The sequence below is a fragment of the Choristoneura fumiferana genome, chromosome 20, assembly GCF_025370935.1.
Source record: "Choristoneura fumiferana chromosome 20, NRCan_CFum_1, whole genome shotgun sequence".
NCBI lineage: Eukaryota > Metazoa > Arthropoda > Insecta > Lepidoptera > Tortricidae > Choristoneura > Choristoneura fumiferana.
The window spans coordinates 11,363,953-11,386,960 of NC_133491.1; the positions used below are offsets into that span (position 1 = coordinate 11,363,953).

The 23,008-nt window shown below is 41.4% G+C and overlaps 1 protein-coding gene across 1 annotated transcript in view; it reads right to left on the bottom strand.

Moving 5' to 3' along the window:
- The window catches only part of LOC141439421 (chromatin-remodeling ATPase INO80-like), a 29,009-nt gene extending 6,510 nt beyond the window's left edge, over positions 1-22,499 (bottom strand). Inside the window, 24 exon segments of the mRNA XM_074103709.1 lie at positions 18-176; positions 1,419-1,496; positions 1,793-1,882; positions 2,270-2,397; positions 3,108-3,267; positions 4,042-4,197; positions 4,349-4,452; positions 5,000-5,256; positions 5,717-5,985; positions 7,042-7,163; positions 7,874-8,014; positions 8,359-8,505; positions 9,224-9,479; positions 9,804-9,983; positions 10,539-10,652; positions 10,655-10,781; positions 14,748-14,941; positions 15,233-15,370; positions 16,486-16,681; positions 18,094-18,182; positions 19,482-19,673; positions 21,583-21,788; positions 21,881-22,129; positions 22,323-22,499. Coding sequence (XP_073959810.1) covers positions 18-176; positions 1,419-1,496; positions 1,793-1,882; positions 2,270-2,397; positions 3,108-3,267; positions 4,042-4,197; positions 4,349-4,452; positions 5,000-5,256; positions 5,717-5,985; positions 7,042-7,163; positions 7,874-8,014; positions 8,359-8,505; positions 9,224-9,479; positions 9,804-9,983; positions 10,539-10,652; positions 10,655-10,781; positions 14,748-14,941; positions 15,233-15,370; positions 16,486-16,681; positions 18,094-18,182; positions 19,482-19,673; positions 21,583-21,788; positions 21,881-22,118 — 3,741 coding nt within the window. The 5' untranslated portion in view covers positions 22,119-22,129; positions 22,323-22,499.
- Positions 22,500-23,008: the final 509 nt, after the last annotated feature.

The following is a 23,008-nucleotide window of genomic DNA, read 5'->3' on the forward strand; positions in this document are numbered from 1 at the left end:
TCCGCGGGGTGTTTTACCTCGCTCTTTTCCCTAGCGCGTTGCATTATCCTCTCCTCGATGGTCCCTTTGCAGATGAGACGGTACACGGTGACTTGCTTGGTCTGGCCGAGTCTGTGTGCGCGGTCCATCGCCTGCTGGTCCACCGTCGGGTTCCAATCTGAGTCGTAGAATATCACCTAGTGAGTGAAACAAATGTCAATTATACACAAGGTTGGTTGGCGACATTTGTGTTTATAATTTATTGAATCAGGCGTTACTTTGCGGAGGTCCATATCAATGAACTAAAAGAATTTCCTTGCTCACCCGCGACCTTACGATAGCTAAGCTTATGCAAATATATGCGTGTTCATGCAGTTCCTCCACCTCCACACTGTAACAACACACACAAATCACACAAACCCATCTATCACCACCACCACACTACACTGACGCGTTTCGAACTCAACCAGAGCTCATCTTCAAAGTGACACAACCGTACACCATGCTACCAGTTGTTAGACTAACGAACCACAACCACCGTTTTAATTTGTCACTGTAACTTCCCAAGTACCCACATATATTTTATGAAACAAAACAAAACTACCACAAATTATTAATAATTTTTTAACCGTCCTTCAAAACTACCTTGATTTTTATTTATTTACTGTCAAGGCATGTTTTATTAACTACCATTGCTGAAATTAGCAAAAACACAATATATAATATATGCATAAGCTTAGCTATCGTAAGGTCGCGGGTGAGCAAGGAAATTATTTTAGTTCATTAGTTGTGTTCATAATTAAATTAACCCTTTAGTAGTACCAAATACATAATGAATGTTCTACTTCTTCTGCATACCTAGGAAACTAGAAGAAACTTTCTAGAGATATTAAGTAACCTCTGGGATAGTGTCGCCAAGTATTTATTCACAAACTATTCCAAAAAAAACTGACCATAAGGCTTATTTTAGACAGTGCGAGAAGTATAGTGCGAGTGTCATTACATGGCAGGGCTGCACAAATCTATACCTATAAAAGGGTTCCTTGACTAACCTACTAACTGACAGACAATGCACAGCCTAAACAACAAGCAACTTGAAAATTTGGCAGATATATTATTTTAGGATCATTGAGGTGCACAAAGGGATTTTCGATATTTCCACGGGATAGTTTTATTTTTGCGCGGGATAAAGGTAGTAAATATAAAAATGGACGATTATTGATAATAATGAGGTTAAATGTGAATAATATTACAATTTTCAAGAACCGATTTTGAAAATATATTTCAGGAATCCTTTCGGGAGCACCTGTTTAAACACTTACATCCAAAAAAATCTCGTTCTAACCACCATTGTTGAAGTTGTCGATGAATATACTAAACATAAAAAAATTCAAACGGAAAAAGAATCTCCGTTTTTTTCAAGTCAGTTAATTACTTACAGTATCAGCGGCAGTGAGGTTGATCCCGAGCCCGCCAGCACGCGTGGACAGTAGAAACACGAATATATCGGTCCGCGCCTGGCACATACAATAAAACTAATTTCCACTGATGTCCAAACACTGACTGTGTAATATTTACAATGTAGTGATTAAAAAATCGTCCAAATAATGTATGCACCATTTTTACCACTTTTTTATGTAATGTTGTGCATTTGATCCAGACAAGTTTTGGAGAGAAATGGGTAAAGAATAGCAGAAAGTGTTGGCTGCTTTGAAGTCTGGTTAACATAAATAAAGTCTGGGTCCACATTGATGTATCGGCAAAGTAAATAGTTTTACAAACTTAAATGTTTAGAATAGGAAGTGTCACATACTTGGAAATCAGCAACCATGTCGCGTCGGGCGGAGATTTTGCTCGACCCGTCTAACCGCATGTATTTGTGTTTTCTGTGCCACATGTATTCCTGCAAAACAAATAAAATATACTCAGCGGCACAAAATTTGGCCCACCCTTCATACAAAATTACCGATTCTGCATACATTTGAGGGCCAGATGTTTTGCCGCTCGGTATATTATGTAGAGACCGCGAATCGGCAAGCGTGGCGTAGGACGCCCTCAGACTAGGTGGAGCGATGATCTTCGCAGGTTAGCTGGCGAGAACTGGATGAGACTGGCCGAGGATTGTGCTCAGTGGCGTGCAACTGGAGAGGCCTATGTCCAGCAGTGGACTAAGATAGGCCGTTGATGATGATGATATTATGTAGAAGAAATAAGCCTAAGTGCGAGTTCAAGGAGTCTGTGATAAGAATATCACGGATGGTAAGCAACGTTTTCTATTAATAAGACATACCTCTAGTAAGTCGATCATTTTCGTCATCTGACTGTAAATGAGCACCCTGTGTCCTCTCTCTTTCAGTCTTTTCAGCAGTGAATCCAACACAGTCAGCTTTCCCGCATCGCTTACTAGCTGGTTCTTATCTGTATATAACAGGTTGTTTATTGAATCAGGCGTTACTTTGCGGAGGGCCATATCAATGAACTAAAAGAATTTCTTTGCTCACCCGCGATCTCGAGGTCATTAAGGACCTTAAACTCGCGGGTTGGCGGGATAGTTTGCTTAGAGCTTAATCTAATTTTTGCTACAATGGTCTTCAGGGAACTCCAACATCTGCCGTACTTATGGTGTTTCTAGACGAGATATCTTATGGTCATGGTTGTCGTTTGGCGTCAGAGCGGTACTACGCGGTGCAACATGTTTGTCTACTACCACAATTGGGTTTCCTGGGTCAAATCTTGCCATCCCGCTAACCGCTATATTATTAAATACGAGAGTGAGAGGGACAGTGCAGTCAAGGCCATAAATAGACCAAGACGTCAAAAATATCTATACACCTTTATGTCACTAAACATAAGGTTGTTGTATACATATATTTGATGCTATAGCTGTATAAATGATTTACCCTCGATACGAACTTCGATTTTGGAATTTCGCAGTAGCCCCACAGATTTGTACAGTCAAGGGCAAAGATATCGACACGGCCAAAGTTGCAAAAATATGTATAAAAACGGCCTTAATGTTAAGTGCATAAAGTCGTGTATACATATTTTTGTAACTTTGGCCGTGTCGATATCTTTGCCCTTGACTGTATACCTGTATTGTTGGGAGATAAGTGGCTATAATATTGTACCTGGAACTTGCAGCGGCGCCCAGCCGCGGGGCGGGCGCGCGGCGGCCACGAGGCGCGCGGCGACCGCAGCCCCGGCCGCGCTCTCGCAGTGCGCGTGCCGCGTGTTGTGGTACGCGAAACCGCGCGACGAAGCGAACGGCGCGCAAGGGCATGCGCACACCTGCAAAAAGGCGAACACTAAGGATGTCGCCACATCAATCGATCGATCATGGATCGATATCGAACAGCCGATCTGTGCTGTTCGACGTCGATCGATTGATGTGGTGCAAACTATCGGTCAATGGATACTTTCGTGCCTTAAAATCAACAAGCAAAACAAGCTAAAAACTGACTCTGATTTAAAAATATATATATTCTATAAAATGAAATTCCCGTTCAATGCATCTGCTGGTTCTGATGGTTTATGCGCAGATATATCCCACTAACATTATTTATTTATTTATTTATTCTGGAGAACCAACAGCTTAAAAGATACAGATTAAAGATACACACAGAGCCAATTACAGGTTCTCGCCGATAATAGTAGTGTAGGTACAAATAATAGCAGAATGCCCGCACAGAGTTCACTTAAGTACTGACGAATTGACAGAGAAGAAATAATCTACTTAAAATAAATTTAATTAAAAAAAAAATTAATTATTTAATTTTAATAAAATCTGGGAATTTCAATTCAACTGCTGATTCTGATGGTTTATGCTTGCGCAAATATATCCCACTAATAATATAAATAGAAGTTTGTAAGTCTGTTTGTTTGTTACCTCATCACGATTTAGATGAAATTCGGTACTTATACATATAGTTTGAGTTCCGGGGAAGGACATTGACATAAGATAGTTTTTATCCCGGAAAATTGCACAGTTCCTGCGGGATAGCGATAACCGAATTCTACGCGGACAGAGTCGCGGGTAACGGCAATAACGTGGTTATTACTAACCTTGGGCTGTGCAGTGCACAAGAACGCCGGCAGCGCCGTCGGCTCGTCTCGGTACACGACCGGCGCTCGCTCTTCGTGCGGGAACTCTGTTACTTCGGCTGTCGGTACGGAGACTAAACCGCCGTCTTCCGTCTTTATCTCACTCAGCATGGCAGACTAGGAAGGAAGATGTCTAGTTGTTAACAGAGTCAGTGATTAGAGTTGATAATTAAATAGTTCATATCATTCCGTCAAATACCTATAACAGAAATAATACGAGAATTTCTTTACTCTAAAGTAAATTAATAAATACATTTGTTGTTTTTACCTGATCGTCTCGATTCCTCAGATTCCTGCTCCTCATGTTTCTATGTTCTATCGTCTCCGCCATATAATGTATAATATGCTCTGTGTGCGTGTAGAATGGACCAACTACCATGGAAATAATAAACTATAATTAAAAATGCAAGTATACGCGACCACCACTAAAATATAGCTAATTCTTTCCAAAGACAATGCTGGCACAAGATGACTGCATTCTTGTAGCGGTCACCCATAAAAGAACTATTTGAGCAAACAACTGCATACAGTTAGTGCAGAACTGAGTCAATAGTACTTTACTTATAAGGAAATAAACTGATGACTATTACAAATGGGTCAAAATTCTTTTCGTTGTATTGTTTTTGTCCCCGAAAAAACGTTTATCATATTTCAGTATATGTCTCATTGTCTGAAATGTATGTCACATATTCTGTTATTATAGGTACCATCAGCCAAATAAGTGGTCTATCAATTTTGAAACAAGTTCCCGTCAAATGAATATGTCGCTAAGCCGAACTTTCAAGTTGACAGACACGTCTATTGGCATTATTGTTTTGTGACATGCAAACGATCAACTTTAGGGTGGTAGACCTAGACCACATATTTGGCTGATGGTCCATCTGTCTGACTGGCGTCTCATATCAAAAAACGCGTTTACCTCGCGTCCATAGCGGATCAGTGAACAGCAAACCTCTCCACAACAAACTATCACTCCTCCTCTGTCGCAGCACATCTCCATCGGGGCATATCAGCAGTCTATCTTTGCTGCCGACATCCTCGTAGTAGTCGGCATTCGGCGGCTCTTCGACTTCCGCGAATTCCGCTTTGACTTCGGCTCGTGTGTTCCGTAGCCACCAGAAATGTCGGTGACGTAGTTTTTCGAACTTCTCTAAGCATTGTTCTATATGTTGTATGCTGGAAGAAGTTCATAACTTATGACATTTTATAGCGAGTTTTTATAAGGATTTTCACACATGAAAAACACACAAATAGGATCAGTTATTCTCGTCCGCAAACGGGACGTCTATTGAGATTGAAGATTTACTTAATGGATTTTCTTTTAACTATTGGCCGAAATGATGAGATACGTAGAAGAACGCGAGGGTCACCGACATATTCAAGCGAATTAGCTCGTTAAAGTAGCAATGGGCAGGCCATATAGCACGGAGAACAGCTGGCCCTTGCAGCTGAAAACTTTTCGAATGGAATCAGCTGATCGGTAAACCCAGCGTAAGACATCCACCAACGAGACGGACGGTCTGCTTAAAGCTACAGGCTCACAGTGGATACAGGCCACTTCCAATCGAAGCAACTGGAGATCTATGTCCAACAGTGGACGTCCTATGGCTGGTATGATGATGGAAAAAATACTTACGCACACAACCACCCGCACACCATGACCCTATAAAGCTCCATGGGCGACACATCAATGAGCCTCAGGAACCCAAAGACGCCGCCGCCCTTGTGCACATACTCTGGCGCCAATACAGACAGTCGGTTGTAAAGTAAATGCCGCTTGGAGGGCACGGAGCGTATTAGAATGCCATCATCGGCGAGTAGCTTGGGTATGTGGTAGTCATCGACTTGCATGGCGAAAGGGGAGCGGACGTCCCGGCGCTCGAACAGCTCGGGGTGATTGCAGACCTGGTGGGAAAACGGTTTTTTGGATTCAGTCACCTTAAAGGCCAAAGACAAGGTCCTTGCTTTTAAATTTTGTATGAGGTGCTTTATAGGTGATGGCGGTGTGCCGTCGGGAAAAATCTATCATGGACGACTGGGAAGCAAGGCTCGGAACCGGTTTATAAAATAGCGGTAAATACCGGTTTATTTTGGTTTAACTCCGAACTTTCAAAGGAACGCGAACGTTTTGAAGAACTTAACTATAACCTAAATAAACCGGTTTATTCGACGAGTGACAGCTGGCCGGCCGGCGGCGGGCGGCGACGTTTATCTTGCGCCGGGATAAACCGGTTTTTATTGTTCTAAACCGGTTAATCTAACAAGAACTTTATGGAAATGTTCCCTTCAAAACCGGTTTCAAAATAACGGTTTCGCGAACAAAACCAAAATGAAAAGGTTTTGCGCCAAGTACATGATAACGGTTTGGAAATTTCCTCTCGGTGCGTTAAGTCCTTTTACTGGAACGTCCAGTCGGTCTGTTAGGTCTATTGCCTTTAACGTCCATTCCCCTATTGTCCACTTCCCCATACGACATATTCATCGAATGTCTCTTTCCCCAAACGACCACTTCCATGTATGTCCTTTCATGTCTTCCTGGCAGGTATGTTTTCTATTTTCACGGATCACTTGGTTTAATTTACATGTTATTGTAGCAGAGCATTCATCACGATTACAACATCTCCATAGTGTAGTGCCCATCTTGTTCTTTCTACTCAAATTGTATTTGAATCCATGTCGTAATAAAGCCTCTCGGTGCGTTAAGGGAGAATGGAAATTTAACCGTTATCCGAGCCTTGCTGGGAAGGGCAGGCTCAGACAGTGCCGCGAAACCCGGCTGCACCAACCTCCCCGGAGCTAGGTAAAACAGTTTGAGATCAAGCTGTGATGGCCTAGTGGTTTGAGCTATGGACTCTCAAGCTATGAGCTATGGCATCATTTGATTGTGGATTCAAACCCTTGTGCCCTTGTGTGGATTGTGCCTTAGACTGGTATCAGTGTCAATGATGTTATACCGCATACCTTCCTGAACTGCATGACTAGATTCATCAGGTTGGACGTGAAGTTTTTGTCGACGTTGTGCCCCGACTCGGTGCCCACGGTGAAGTGAAGCAGCTCCTCGATTTTGATCTTCTGTTTCAACGCTGAAAAATACTTCTACTTCAGTCATTAACATAAAAGTATCTCTGCAAAAGCTCTCGCTTCCATGTTTTTTTTTTCATTCTTCAGTAAAAAACACAATACTTTATTTTCAAAGTAAAAAAAAAAAAGACTAAATAGTTTCGGCATTTTTAGGGTTCCGGAGCCAAAATGGCATAAACGGGACCCTTATAGTTTCGCCATGTCTGTCTGTCTGTCTGTCTGTCCGTCCGTCCGTCCGCGGCGTGGAAAAATATGAAAAAAATCAGGATGGTAGTAAGTATATCAAACTTTCAAGGAAAACTATAACGGCTAAGTTTGCTTGACAATTATTAGTAGTTTAAGAGTAAATAGCCTAAGGTATAAAATATACCTAAACTTGGAAGATTCCGTATAAAATATGAAATCCTTAGAAAAATATTACTTAATTTTTTCATAATGGCTACGGAACCCTATTTTGGGCGTGTCCGACATGCTCTTGGCCGGTTTTTTATGAACATCTGGTTACCTAGAACTATTACAGCACCAGAGACTTATCACTTATCACGCTTAACAAAGCGAATAATAATTACTTTGACGAAAGACTTGCTTTGTTAAACAAACCGGCACTTAAGTGTACTCGTGACCACGGCCACTGCAATGTGGCTGAAACGTCGAGGTAATTATTATTCGCTTAAGAGTAATAAGTACCGGATGCTGTAATAGTTCTGCTTACCTATGTACAGTAGTTTCTGCCGTATCGTGAGTGGACAGTGCACCATAATCTCTATCTTGTCTGACAGCTCGTTTTCCACGTCCTTCTTTATTCGTCGCAGCATGAATGGCTTCAGTATCATGTGGAGTCGCGACAGGTGCTCTACGATAAATAATAAGGTTAAACCACTATATATGCGAGTAAGTCAAAGAAGGAACACACACACACAACCACCTAATGTCAGCAAACACATAAAAGATGGTTACTAGTAAAAACATTGATATGTGTGAAAAGAAGTGAGCATTTATAATTAACTTTGATTATTTTGTAAATATTAAAAAAAAAAAAAAAAACACATTAAATTATTGTTAAACAACAAAAAACCCGATGCAATTATTAAAAAGGAGGCATTCGATCTTAGCCTTCTGTGCTGACAACACAAGTGTCCCACTAGCTTGATCGTTTCAAAAAACCTTTCATAGCATATCTCATGTCCCATTACTCACTCTCATCGATAGTGCTCTTGTTCTCAGCATGGCTCTCTATATCCTTGGAGAACCATTCGTTGAACTCGTCGTGCGAGTCGAAGAGCGTCGGCATTATGAAGTGAAGCAACGCCCAGAGCTCCGCCATACTGTTCTGTATCGGCGTGCCTGAAAACATTGTCTTTTATTGCCATCGCAAAAAGGTTGCCCTATTATAAAATATACGTTACAAAATTTGGGTAACTTACACGTACGAAACGTAGTAGTAAAGTACACGAGTTCTAAAGTAACATTCAGCGCAATGTTTGAATCAGCGGTGCTTCATTATGCGGAGCTCCTATTACGGTGCAATTTTAGTGGATACAAAACTATTATAATCTAAACTATACCTTTACGTGTTGGAAAAAATTGGCGTTTACCTCATTATGTATGAATGTATGTGCCATATCATGGTCACTGTTAAAATGTACGATTATTTGGATGGGATACAATTACGATACAGTTAATCTTTATTCCACAAATTAGTACAGTGTGACTGTAAAAATCAAAAGGCAGGTAGATAACATACATAACATTTTGTCTCTGCATAAAATTATTCTTGATTTGTGGAATGCAATAAATAATATTTGTATTTGTAGATAATTTTCTCTAGCAGAAATTAAGGAAATTTAAGGGTTGTTTCACACGTACCACAACCACACCACGTCGCAGCGTTAAAATGCGGTCAAGGTGGTTACGTGTGAATAGTGTCGCTGCGGCATTTTGCAGTTGCGTTGTGGTGCCTACACAATGTGGTTGTCGCTAGTAGTTGCGGTGTGGTCCGGGCGGAGGGAGTAGCTAGTCGAGCGGGGAAAACTAGTCGGGGGGTAGGCTAATTGGCACTCACCTGACAGCAACAGCCGGTTCCTACAGCTGAATCCAAGCAGCAGCTTCCACCGCATGCTGGCAGAGCTCTTGATGGCCTGAGCTTCATCCAGTATCATGTACTGCCACGACACCCGGTTGAGGTACTTGAGGTCGCTGACCACTATCTGGTACGAGGTCACGACGACGTGGAACGCCGCTTGCCTGGTGTGGAGGTCTTTGCGCTCCCAGAATTGACGGAGGATTTTGCGTTCGCTGGGACTGCCCCAGTAGGGTACCTGGGAGATGTCAAGGGTTATAGATTTTATTGGGAGAACTTTAAAAATAGGACGAGTGTGAGTTGGACTCGCGAACAGAGGCTTTCGTAGGGTGAAAAGCAAAAAAAAAACTCCAGGGCGTAGGTCAATATTTTTTCACGCCCCCCTTTAACTAAATGGGAGACTGTTTTAAAATAATTTCAAAATTATTTTTGATATCTTGTATGGGTTTGGATGAACAAGATGCTTATACTGTGACAAACTACAGCTTTGGACCTACACTAACACACGTAATGATGTCTCACGTATGCAACCAGATACAATAAATAACGCAGATTCACTTACCACTTTGAAATCCGGCACGAACCGCTGCAACTCCTGCTGCCAATTATGCAGCGTAGACGCAGGAGACACGACTAAAAACGGTCCCCACACGCCCAACCGTTCCGCCACGTGGCAGAGGAACGCTATGCACTGCACTGTCTTGCCGAGACCCATCTCATCAGCCAGGATGCCGCTGATGCCCTGCGGAGAAGCAGACCTTGTTAATCCTACTAATATAATGCGAAAGTTCAATCACGCAATAGGCGCACTAAGACCCTGTGCAAACAGAGCGTTTTGAGCGCGAGGGTACTCGCGCGTAGACACTCGCGCGCAAAACGCTCCGTCTGGACAGGGTCTAAGACGTCGAATTGCGGAGAACAGCCCAGCCAGCCAGATGCAGGCCGCTTCCTACCGAAGAAACTGGAGGTCTATAATGGAGGTGATGGGTACGATCACGAGCGTTAGTTTGAGACCTATTTCATCAAAAAATCCTTTGAATTGTCATACAAAATGACAGATGCGCACGCGTTAACCATTCCAGATGACGCTGTACTTGTAGCTTCATACCTATACTATAATACTAATATTATAAATTTCTAATATTATAATAACATTATTTTATATTTTATTTCATATTTTGTATTTCAGCTATTTTTATAACTTTTGTTTGTAACTATTATGTGTGTGTTGAATAAACTTTTTTCATTTCATTTCATAATACAGAATGTGCCCATTCTATCAATACTAGAATCTAACCTGATCATAAAGATTAGCTAGCCAGTTCATCCCCTTCAACTGGTATCCTTTGAGCGTTCCCTGGAAGATGTCCGGTTGCGTGTGGTCGCCGCGCGGCGCCGCCGCGGGGTCGCTGGGGCGCTAAGGTCGTCGGAGGCGTCGGTCGCGGGGGTCGCGGCCCCAACCCCGAACTGCCGCGCGCGCGCACGCTCCGTACGGAAAGCTTCGCGAGCGTTACGCGACGCGCGGGATTTCATCGCCTCGCTAGTTGGAGAAAGAAGGAACATAATTTGTGAACATAAATATCGTCACTACTTTTAGAAAAGGTCGTATCTCTTAATCGATTATCTTTTCTGAGTGAACTTTATGAACATTACTTCAAGTGTCAATTTTATTGACATATTGACTTGAGATACGAGATTTTTTCAAAGCAGTGATGTACATAATATAGATTCGTCGATACAACTACCCGTGCGTATTAGTAAAGTTAACTACCACACTCCACTGGACACTATAGATCATTCCTGTATTATTATCTATATAAATAAAAATGAATCGTAAAATGTGTTGCTAAGCGCAAAACTCGAGAACGGCTGGACCAATTCAGCTATTTTTTTTTTTTCATATCATCGTTAAAGTCTAGGGAAGGTTTTTATGAAGAGAAAAACTGGAAAAATTGCTGGGAAAAAGAAAATGCGAGTATGGAAGTGCGGTAATTAATGCATCACCTGTGGGTTTTAGTAAAATGCGGAGTGATGCGAATGTTTGCTACTCAATTTTATTTAGGCGTTTTGTTTTATTAATCCCCCTTATTTTGCATTTGCATGCTTGCTTGCTTGGCTGGAAGATGTTTGGACCTATAGTGTCTGAAATAGGGACGTTTTCTTCCATTTTTTTTCGTACACTACTTTTTTCGTTTAAAGTGGAACGAAGATTGCCGAGTAAATGAGTTTTATGACATGAGTACCTTAATACTACCTACTAAATAATAACAAAAACAAATTTAAATGAACTAAAATAATTTACTTGCTCACCCGCGACCTTACGAGTGTAGTGTGGTGGTGGTGATGGATGGGTTTGTGTGATTTGTGTGTGTTCTTACAGTGTGGAGGTGGATGAACTGCATGAACACGCATATTTTGCATAAGCTTAGCTATCGTAAGGTCGCGGGTGAGCAAGGAAATTATTTTAGTTCATTGATATGGACCTCCGCAAAGTAACGCCTGATTCAATAAATTATTTAAAAACAAATTTGTTTACGTTCCTCAATTTACATTGACTGGTTGATTTATTTTGTGTTTTGATTTAATCTATTTATACCGAAGCAATTTGGGTCGAAGAACTCGAAATGCTACAAACCAAGCTAATTATCAGAGTAATCGAACAGCCCAGCAACGTCAAGAGCGAAATGAAATTGAAAGGATTCGGATAGCACAAACCAGTGCAGAGCGTAATGAGCTGAATGCAGCTAATAATGTTGTAAGTTTCAATCGAGCTGCTTTCAATTACAATGTTACAATTGACTACAGTGCCTGCCTACCAATGCGTTGCTATTGGATCTATGAACTCAGTTTGCCCATATTGTAAGGCATTGAAGTACAAAAATGAAGCCGCTGGATTGTGTTGCGCAAATGGCAAAGTGAAATTAATACCATTGGTGAAATTAATATATATATTATATATATTTAAAAGTACCCAAAAAAAACTGTTATGATATATTAGGTAGTGAAAATTAATAATTTCATCATATGCGGCATCATCACCAGAATTTAATTATAACAGATAAGTTTTCTACATCATTATATTTAGATAGCCTAGATTTCTGTAGACTTGCTTGCTTCCATGCTCGCTTGCATGCTTGCTTGCTTGCTTGCATACTCGCTTGCTTGCTTTCTTGCATGCTTGCTTGCATGCCAGCTTGCATGCTTGCTTGCTTGCTTGCATACTCGCTTGCTTGCTTTCTTGCATGCTGGCTTGCATGCTTGCTAGCATGCAAGCTTGGTTACACGCTTCCATGTTCGCTAGCGTGCATGCTTGCTTGCATTCTTGCATGCCTGCTTGCATGCTTGGTTACATGCTTCCATGTTCGCTAGCGTGCATGCTTTCTTGCATGCTTGCTTGCATGCATGCTTGGTAACATGCCTCCATGTTCGCTAGCGTGCATGCTTGCTTGCATGCTTGCTTGCATTCTTGCATGCCTGCTTGCATGATTGGTTACATGCTTCCATGTTCGCTAGCGTGCATGCTTGCTTGCATGCTTGCTTGCATGCATGCTTGGTTACATGCTTCCATGTTCGCTAGCGTGCATGCTTGCTTGCATGCATGCTTGGTTACATGCTTCCATGTTCGCTAGCGTGCATTCTTTCTTGCATGCTTGCTTGCATGCTTGCATGCCTGCTTCCAAGCTTGCTTGCATGCATGCTTGGTAACATGCCTCCATGTTCGCTAGCGTGCATGCTTGCTTGCATGCTTGCTTGCATTCTTGCATGCCTGCTTGCATGATTGGTTACATGCTTCCATGTTCGCTAGCGTGCATGCTTGCTTGCATGCATGCTTGGTTACATGCTTCCGTATTCGCTAGCGTGCATGCTTTCTTGCATGCTTGCTTGCATGCTTGCATGCCTGCTTCCAAGCTTGCATGCCTGCTTCCAAGCTTGCTTGCATGCTTGCTTGCATTCTTGCATGCCTGCTTGCATGCTTGGTTACATGCTTCCATGTTTGCTAGCGTGCATGCTTTCTTGCATGCTTGCTTGCATGCATGCTGGGTAACATGCCTCCATGTTCGCTAGCGTGCATGATTGGTTACATGCTTCCATGTTCGCTAGCGTGCATGCTTGCTTGCATGCTTGCTTGCATGCATGCTTGGTTACATGCTTCCATGTTCGCTAGCGTGCATGCTTGCTTGCATGCATGCTTGGTTACATGCTTCCATGTTCGCTAGCGTGTATGCTTTCTTGCATGCTTGCATGCCCGCTTCCAAGCTTGCATGCCTGCTTCCAAGCTTGCTTGCATGCATGCTTGGTAACATGCCTCCATGTTCGCTAGCGCGCATGCTTGCTTGCATGCTTGCATGCTTGGTAACATTCCTCCATGTTCGCTAGCGTACATGCTTGCTTGCATGCTTGCTTGCATTCTTGCATGCCTGCTTGCATGATTGGTTACATGCTTCCATGTTCGCTAGCGTGAATGCTTGCTTGCATGCATGCTTGGTTACATGCTTCCATGTTCGCTAGCGTGCATGCTTTCTTGCATGCTTGCTTGCATGCTTGCATGCCTGCTTCCAAGCTTGCATGCCTGCTTCCAAGCTTGCTTGCATGCATGCTTGGTAACATGCCTCCATGTTCGCTAGCGTGCATGCTTGCTTGCATGCTTGCTTGCATGCTTGCATGCATGCTTGCTTGCATGTTTGCTTGCATGCTTGCTTGCATGCTTGCTTGCATGCTTGCATGCATGCTTGCTTGCATGTTTGCTTGCATGCTTGCTTGCATGCTTGCTTGCATGCTTGCTTGCATGCTTGCTTGCATGCTTGCTTGCATGCTTGCTTGCATGCTTGCTTGCATGCTTGCTTGCTTGCATACTTGGTTGCATGCTTGCTTGCATGCTCGCTTGCGTGCATGGTTACTTGCATACTGGCTTGCATGCATGCTTGCTCCCTCGCTTGCGTGCTCGCATTGATTCCTCACTATAAAAAAAAGTACATGGCTAATAAGGTAACACAATATAAATTGATTTTAAGGCAGAACGAAGTTTGCGGGGCCAGCTAGTTTGTTTATAATTTTTTCTTTAATTGTATACTGTAGTTTTCAAGTATTTTATTTTTAATTACTTTATTTTGAAAAAATGACTTTCTTTCAAGTTTCTTGCGGCGCATTCTTCTTGGCAATGATGGTCTTTTCGAAAGCGCTGGTAATTTAAAAATGACGTGTAAAAGTGCCCATTACTATTTACTGAATAAATGATTTAAATTTGAATTCTTTTAGGAATCGATAAACGGACCGATAAATCCATACTAAATTATGAATGCGAAAATGTGTGTTTGTACGTTTGTGCGTTTGTATGTTTGTCCGTTCGTCACGTCGAAACGGAGCGACGGATCGACGTGATTTTTGGCATAGAGATAGTTTATGGGCCACAGAGTGAGTGTGATTGAAGCTGGCAATCCGCGCCGTTTCGAGGTTTTATTTTCTAGATTCGCTTGCCATAAACCTCTCATACCCTCTCATACCCCACCTGTCGTAATTATCAATGGCAGCGAGCCTAGGATCCCTGTCTTCATCCAACTGCCGCAGTATCCGGTCTGTGCCTTCCGGGTCTTCGCCAGTATTCAGTTTCCGCTGCATGAAGTGAGCATACAACTCGGTTTGCGTTATGAGGAAGTTCAGCTTGCGACGTTGCCGTTTCGCCTCCATTAGTTCCACGTCCATCTGAAATAGGTGTGGGTTTTTTATAATGCAAAAAAGTCACATTTGCCGAATAGGTTATTCAAAACCATCAACAAACGCACTATAGTGCAATAATAATAGTAATACAATTAATTAAAAATATCATATAATTTAAAAATCATTTGTAACGACCAACACCTGTTGTTTGTTACCAATAAAAAATCATGTCATTTTCATTTCCAATTGACATTATTTTTTTTATAATATTAGTATATGTATACCTACAGATGTGCACTCCACTTTTTTATGGTCAGTTAAAATCGAAAAAAGTACCTTTCTCTGTTCTTCGGCCTCTCGCTCCATTCGCCGTCTCGTTTCCCTCTCGGCGCGGTCGTACCTCCTCCAGTACGCTTGCATCTCTCTGCTTAGCCGCTTGCACCGCCATACTGTCTCTTTCATATTCTTTTGGGACTGGTGAGATAACAATATTGAATTAAATATGCTCAAACACGTTGGATCAACTCAAGAACAATATACATGAGAACCAGGAGATCATCATCATCGTCCCAGCCTATTAAGTCCCAGTACTGGGCACAGGTCTCGTCTCAGAATAGAGGACTTGCGTAGTTCACACGCGGGTCCAGTGCGGATTGGTACCAGGAGCCCACAAAAACCATAGTAACTTAGTGATTTGTAAAGGGCGGATGATGGATGCAATATGGTGACGAAAGCATAAGATGGATAAGAGTCGTGGCTTCGAGCCCGAGGCCGCCCTTCGTAGTTAATCGGTATTTATGTACAAAATAATTATACGTAAAATTTACCATCAACTTTTTAGTACGAGAAAACATTGTGAGGAAACTGGTATTATCCATCCGCGAACTGTTCAATGTCATGCGTAAAGTGCCCAATTCGCTCTGGGCGCGCGTAAACTGTAGTCCAAGCCCAAGCCTCTCATTTTGAAAAGAGGCCTATAGGCCAATTTTGGGACGTATATTGACCGGAAATGACGACAATAGTAAGATTTGTGTAGGTGATAATTCGTTGGGGATAGTTCAAGTCCGCGTATCTGACAAATTTAGCCAATTTCCAATTTTTACTCGAAATTCCTTGAAATAAAACAAATATGAAGTTAAAAGCATCCCTTGTAAAACTATACAATACATATTGCAGATACGCAGTATTTAAGGATGTTTGTACTTATGTACGTACATGTGACATTAATTTATATTGAAATGGTAGAGGATTTTTGTATGAAAATATACATGTATGTGGGAATGAAGGCGGATTTGTGGATGAATGATTGATGTATGAGAGGATCAAATGACCTGAAACCTCTGTGGAGTACATGGGACGAGTGAGTGAGTTAGAGAGTGTGAGATACGATCGGGTGAGCCTTGCTGCGACATGTATTTTCTGTTCTTTTTGCTTTAAACTTTTAATCCATTCAATTACAATAAACTCTTTTTTTATTATTTGTAGTTGTTTTCTTGGCACGATCCCACATGTCACATGTATCTGGCACGTGTGGTCGCCAAGCAGTAAGGTAATTGTTGCCAGTTTATGTAGTTACTAGATGCACACACCTGCATAGCAACATGCCGCCAATGCTTGCAGCACAGCGTGGCCAGCCGTTTCCTCTGCAGCATGACTTCCCTGTGCGTGGCCGTCCTCGCCCGCTGCACCTTTCCGAGCTCTTTTTTGACCAGCAGCTGCCAGTGCCTCCGACGGCGGGCGGTCAGGGCTTCCGGGGTTTTGAGGGTGGACAGTTTCTTGCGACCCCTGGGAAGATTGTTGGTTCTAACACAAATGCTTACCCCCATTCAGGGCCGGTCTTAGCCAACTAGGTGTCCGTTTGGCGCCCCTTTTAGGCCCTACGCTAGCTGACGCGGTTTGCACAGAGCGGGTGGAAATTGAAAAATAGTATCAACAGCGCTAACTGCACGTCAGAGATGTTATGGAGCTCTGTATCCGTAACCGAAACTATCGGATATCTGAAATAAAAAACTATCCGTAACCGTAACCGAATCCGATATAAAAATTTCGGATAGTTTCGGATAGACGCGGAGTCTAAATTCGACATGTTGTGACAGGTTTTTGTTTTTGCCCGGCCAAGCTGACAGAACAGCAGGACTACTACGAAACTCGAAACTCGAAGTTCGTATCGTACCGTCCCTCTCGCTCTCGTATTAAATAGTATAAGTGTCAGAGGGACCGCACGACACGAACTTCGAGTTTCGAGTTTCGTAGTAGCCCTGCAGCCTCGCGCGTCCTCTGCATCTATTGTTTATTATTTCTATTGCATAGTCCTAATTTAAGACTCTTAACTATTAGGTACAGTTAAAGTCGAGTAATTTATATTATTTGTATTTTACATTTACGCTTCCTAAAAAATCCAATATCCGCAACCGAAACCGAAACCGGTGTTATGTTTAACATATATCCATATCCAGATCCAAAATGTTATATCCATAATATCCCTGCTGCACGTGCACCGCCCGCTTCGTGCGCCCACGCCAGCTAGCGTAGGCCCTTAGATACAACTGACAAAATGACAGGCCGTGTTTGTTACACATAAAACATTTTATGTGGTAGAGCCTTACTGTAACCACTTGCTGGCTGCAGTACGAATGGGCCGGCTCGACCGGGTTAGTTCCACACTTCCGCAGAATACCGGCGTGAAATAGTAGTTTTGCTACTGTGTTTCGTACGGTGAGTGGGAGATCCGGACGCCCAACTCCCCTCCCCCAATTTAGCCTCCTTTTAGGCCGACAACGCACCCGCAGTACTAATAATGCTGGAGGTGTCCATGGGCGGCGGTGATCACTTACCATCAGGTGACTACATGCTCGTTTTACAGCTATTTGACATAAAAAAAAACAGAATACTCATACTCACACTTACGCGTAATAAAAATGAATACGCTGAATCTAGTTTTCCCTTCGATCGATAAAAATAGGTATTCAAATAAGTGTTTAAATTGAGCTGGGGTCCTCAGTGCACTGTAGTGCCCGGCGCCCCGGGCAGCCGTCCCGGTACTCCCGGTCGGCTAAAAGTACCTCAACTCTTTAGTAGACTTACTTTGTCATTGTCATAAAATATCTCAAACCATCCGTGTTGTTATCTATTGCAACATACTTACTGAGGGGTTTACCTACTTTATCCTTATTATGAATGTTTCTAGTATGTCTCACCTGACTCCAGGTTTTTCTACAATAGCAAATTCATCATCTTTTTCTTCTTTCATGTTTCTCAGTTGTTCTTCCCAATCCATGCTGTCAGGCTGCAAAAAAGTAGTCAAATAATAACTTCTTTTCATAATCATAATCATAATCATAATCATTTATTCATTTGTCCAACATAGATAACATTTATTTGGTCTTAAATTATGTTTTTTGAGTATCACTATGTGGTGCCCCACCAAGGCATACAACTATTGCCTTATATTAAACCTATTTACTCATTTTTTTAATTCATACATATTAAAAACAAAATAGATATATATATATTTAAGTATATTCTAAAAATTCCCTGATGGAGAGTACGCCTTTTCGGCAAAAAAAAAATTTAGTTTTTTCTTAAATTCGTATATGTTGTCAATATCATGCATAGCCCTCGGTAATTTGTTATATATTTTGGGGCCATTCCAAGTACGCTCTTCTTAAGTAAAGCTTAGTTAGCTATTGCTAAAGAAAAAAAGCTTTTGGTAAGTGTTTTGTTAGTGTGAAAGTTTTTGTTAAGTGGTGCAGTCTTTTTTGATTGGTACTACCATCTTACTACTATCTAATCTTTTCATGACGCATTTGCATGTACTGTTTGCAGTTTTGGCGAGAAAAGTAAGATGGCTGATATTTGGGCAAAAAGTTACAAACTTGAAGCGCATCACAGTTCGGAAGTTTAGGCCCGTGATGTCACTCCTAAGTACAAGGTGTGGGCAGGCGTGACGTCGCATGGAACTATAAAGCTGCGCGTCCACTGCATCGGAATCGGAGCTTACGGAGCAAACGGATTTGTTGCTGTGTATAGATTTTTATGGTGCCGTGGTAAGCCGTGGTGGCCAAGTGGTTTGACCTATGGCCTCTCAAGCAGAGGATCGTGGGTTCAAACCCCGGCTCGCACCTCTGAGTTTTTCGAAATTCATATGCGGAATTACATTTGAAATTTACCACAAGCTATACGGTGAAGGAAAACATCGTGAGCAAACCTGCAAAACAAACCTGCGAAGCAATTCTATGGTGTGTGTTAAGTTCCCAATCTGCACTGGGCCCGCGTGGGATCTACTGCCCAAGCTTCTCATTCTGAGAGGAGGCCTGTGCCCTGCAGTGGGACGTATATAGGCTGGGATGATGATGATTTTCTATGGTATTGCGTGCACTGGATCGTTATTTTGGTGCCATAGTAATCTACAAAGCAACAAATCCGCTCGCTCAGTATGGTGCGTACGCTCCGATTCCGATGCAGTGAACGCGCAGTTTAACTGGCTATATCAGTATTGTTTGTTGTTTAAATGACAAAAGCTTTTTCTGATAATCTAACAGACAGAGTAATAGGAATTTAACAAGAAACTAGCCTTTCAACTCACCATATCAACACCCTCAGCCCTGCCCTCCCTGTTCCGGCCTCGCCTGCTTTTCTGCACCCCCCTCCCCCGCTCGCTGGGCCGCCCCCGCCGCCCGCGCCCAGTCGGCGGCGGTACGGGCCTGCTTACGCGCCGCTCTGGGTACCGGTCTACCGTGGACAGCAGACCCGCGCCATAGTACATGTAGCGAGAGTTCTAGGGGACAAATACACTTTTAGAAACCAAATACTTATTTGCTAGGGCCCTTAAACAGTGAAAAATGGGTTTGGGCGTTTTCAAATAAAAGTGTACCCTTTTTTTTAAAATTTTGGAATAAATATGGTTTTTCCTACTCAGAATCAAGAGCACAATCGATTCTGATAAGGTCAATGTGGGCAAGACCGTCTACAAGGCAAGTCCGTCAACACGTTATAACTTTTGAATTTGAAAGCGGTTCCTGCTTTAGCGTCCAGTATATAAAGCAGTTTGTCGCGCTTGTTCCCTCACTCTAATACAGATGGCGCTGTGACAACGAACTTCAGAGCAATCCGCCTAAACAAGTAATTGCATGTATGGAACTCGAAATGATAGTGCGACGGTCTCTGCTAACAAAATTGTTAAAAATAGTTCGTGACAAGATTTTGCACCAGAAAGTAACTACAGAAGTAATATAAGAACCAGTTAACTTTATTCTGTGTTTAATTTATCAGAAAATGGCTTACTTTTGTAATTATACGTACCATCATTTATCACAATAAAATTTCGTTAAGTTGGAAAGTCCGTCTACTATGTACAAGGCAAGTCCGTCATATGCCGGACTTCCCTTGAATCAGAAGTTACCAACTGTTTTTACGATTTCAATATTATTAGGATTTCATAAGGCATTTTGATCTTGAAACTAGTACGGAAATGTGTCCCTCACCCTCAGCACTATGCTGTGGCACTATGTCACCGAAAATATAAATTAAAAATACCTATCAAATAAATAAATAATCAAATAAATATTAGCCCCAAACTAAGCAAAGCTTGCACTATCAGTGCTAGGTGACCCTCTTTGATCTCAGTAAATTAAAAATTAAACTATTAAAATACATTTTATAATTTCAATTGATCCTTTATTTGGGAAACCTTATAAATAAGTAAGTACTTATTATATATTTTTTTGCCAAAAAAGGTTTACCACCCCATTTACGTAATATATGCCGGACTTGCCTTTGAATAAGAAAAATTGTGTTTATTCCGAATCTAAGCCTTATGTTAACACGTTTAAAGTACACTTTTCATTGTCTTGTTTCATTTTTTTGAGGATTCGCATACTTACATATAAGGACCCATAGTAAGCCGATATCATTACTAGACGGACTTACCTTAAACTACACGGGAAGTCCGTCTACTCGCCGAATTTTAGAAAATACTATTTTTTTGCTTCATTTGTGAATAAAATGATCTATCTCTATAGCTTAACTATTATTTATGAAATTCTTCATCGTATGCAAGTACAAGTGTTAACGCAGGTGAATAATTAACGCAGCTAGATCACTCCGAGGTAAAAAAAAAATGAAGTATGCCGGTCTTGGCCACATTGACCTTAGTTTAAAAAATGTCCCCAAAAAAAAATTACAGTTTTGCTTTGTTATTTTCATACACTCAGGTGTGACAAAACTGACAAATAAATTTTGTATGCAAAAATGGGGATTCTGAGTAGGAAAAACTATATTTTTTCCAAAATTTAAAAAAAAAAAGAAAGGGTAACACTTTTTTTTTTGTACAAGCCCGTTTAACATGTCACAAGTCGGCTCTTAGGCTAGGGTTTTTTTTAGATTGTTTCCCGAATGTATTTTTCCTTGCAATTTTTTTTTTTTGCATTCTTCCCTGAACACAATTTTAACTATTCATCTTTTTTCATGTAGCAATTTTTCATAAAGTGTTTATAATGTTTGTGTTTATTTTATTCACAAAATTTACCAATAGATTTTCTTAACAGTCACAAACATAATCTCGTCTTTTTTTTCAAAACTCAATTTCTTATGTTCTATTTTTATAATTTGACAGTATCTTTTCCAGTGAAGTTTTTTTGAACCACTGGTTATTATTTTTTATAAATGTAGGAAATAATTATAATTACCCCTTGATCTTTATAATACTCCTTAGCATATTTGTTATGGTAATGCCTCTCTTTCAGCAATTGCTTTATTCTGAGCTGTTTCCCTTCAGGAGTATCCTCATCACTGCTGGTATCAGATTCTGAGGACAGAAGGACATTACGGAGCCACTCTCGCTCTTCTCCCACAGAGGTTAAGTTGTAGAGACGGAGGCGATCACCTTGACGTTCTGTAAAGCATAACAGATGACTTGCACACATTTGTTTAAATAAAAAATTATTCCTAACCATTGTGTTAAAGACATACAGCTCAACAACTAACCTTGCTTGGTGGTAACAACTCCATGCACAACCCTGTCGCCTTTAGACATTTCATTTCCCATAGACTTCCCGTCGGAGTCATCGTCGCTGTCACTGCCGCCGTCAGAGTTAAGGATCTGTTCCACCTGGTTCACGAATGGACGGATGTCCAGGGCGGCTTCCAGCCTCTGGAGATGTATAGGCTTCGCAACTTCATGCCGCTTCAGCGAAGGCTTACCGACGACGCAATTCTCAGTCATCACACACAGACCTGAAAAAAACACACTGAACACGTAAACATTTGGGGCACTTCTGAAGGTCAAATGCCCGCATATCCGAAACCAAATGAAACAATAAAGCGAAGAATGAGCGATAAACTCGAGCACACTTCAACTCTCACACATGAATCACGAGTATTTAAATTTCGATAAGACTCCGGCCACTTGGCGAAAAGTTGAACTTACACCGATTATGGATTTCACCAAAATGATCTCGCGTTGATTACTTAACACGAAATTCCATAGCATTCACAAAATGGCGAACGAGTATATTCGACAAATCGCTGTCAATGTCGCCGCCTGAGCGGCGCACATAACTACTCATTTCGTATTTGAGCTTGAAAAAATACAAGCCCGCCATAGTTGTCGAAAATGACAACAAAAGTACTCCACATTGAGTTACCCAATCAGAGTTTCACGTAATCACCATCGACCAATGAAATCATAAAATGGAATAAGGGCCCGATTTCAATAAAGGAAAACATACTTATCACCAATAAAATGCGTACGAAAAAATTCATTCAGTATAAATTATTTTCAGTAAAATTGTTGAAATCTCATCTATAAAATTCTGAATCGTTGTAAGTCATAGTAGCTATTCAAAATAAAATAGAAAGCTATCACAAATAGTAAAACAAAATAAATAATAAATTGTAGTAAAACGTTGACCGGTCGTGGGCGGCTCACACACAGGTCACAGGAGGAAGGCTTACATAAATATGATAAATATCGTGGCGTGGAACAATTGATACTAATTGAGCTTATATGCTATTTATTTAACTTGGTACGAAAAAAACGTACGTACGTTTTTGGCGTAACTATTTTGTACAATTTATTTAATGAAGATGTTCCAACGCTGTTAACAATGACTC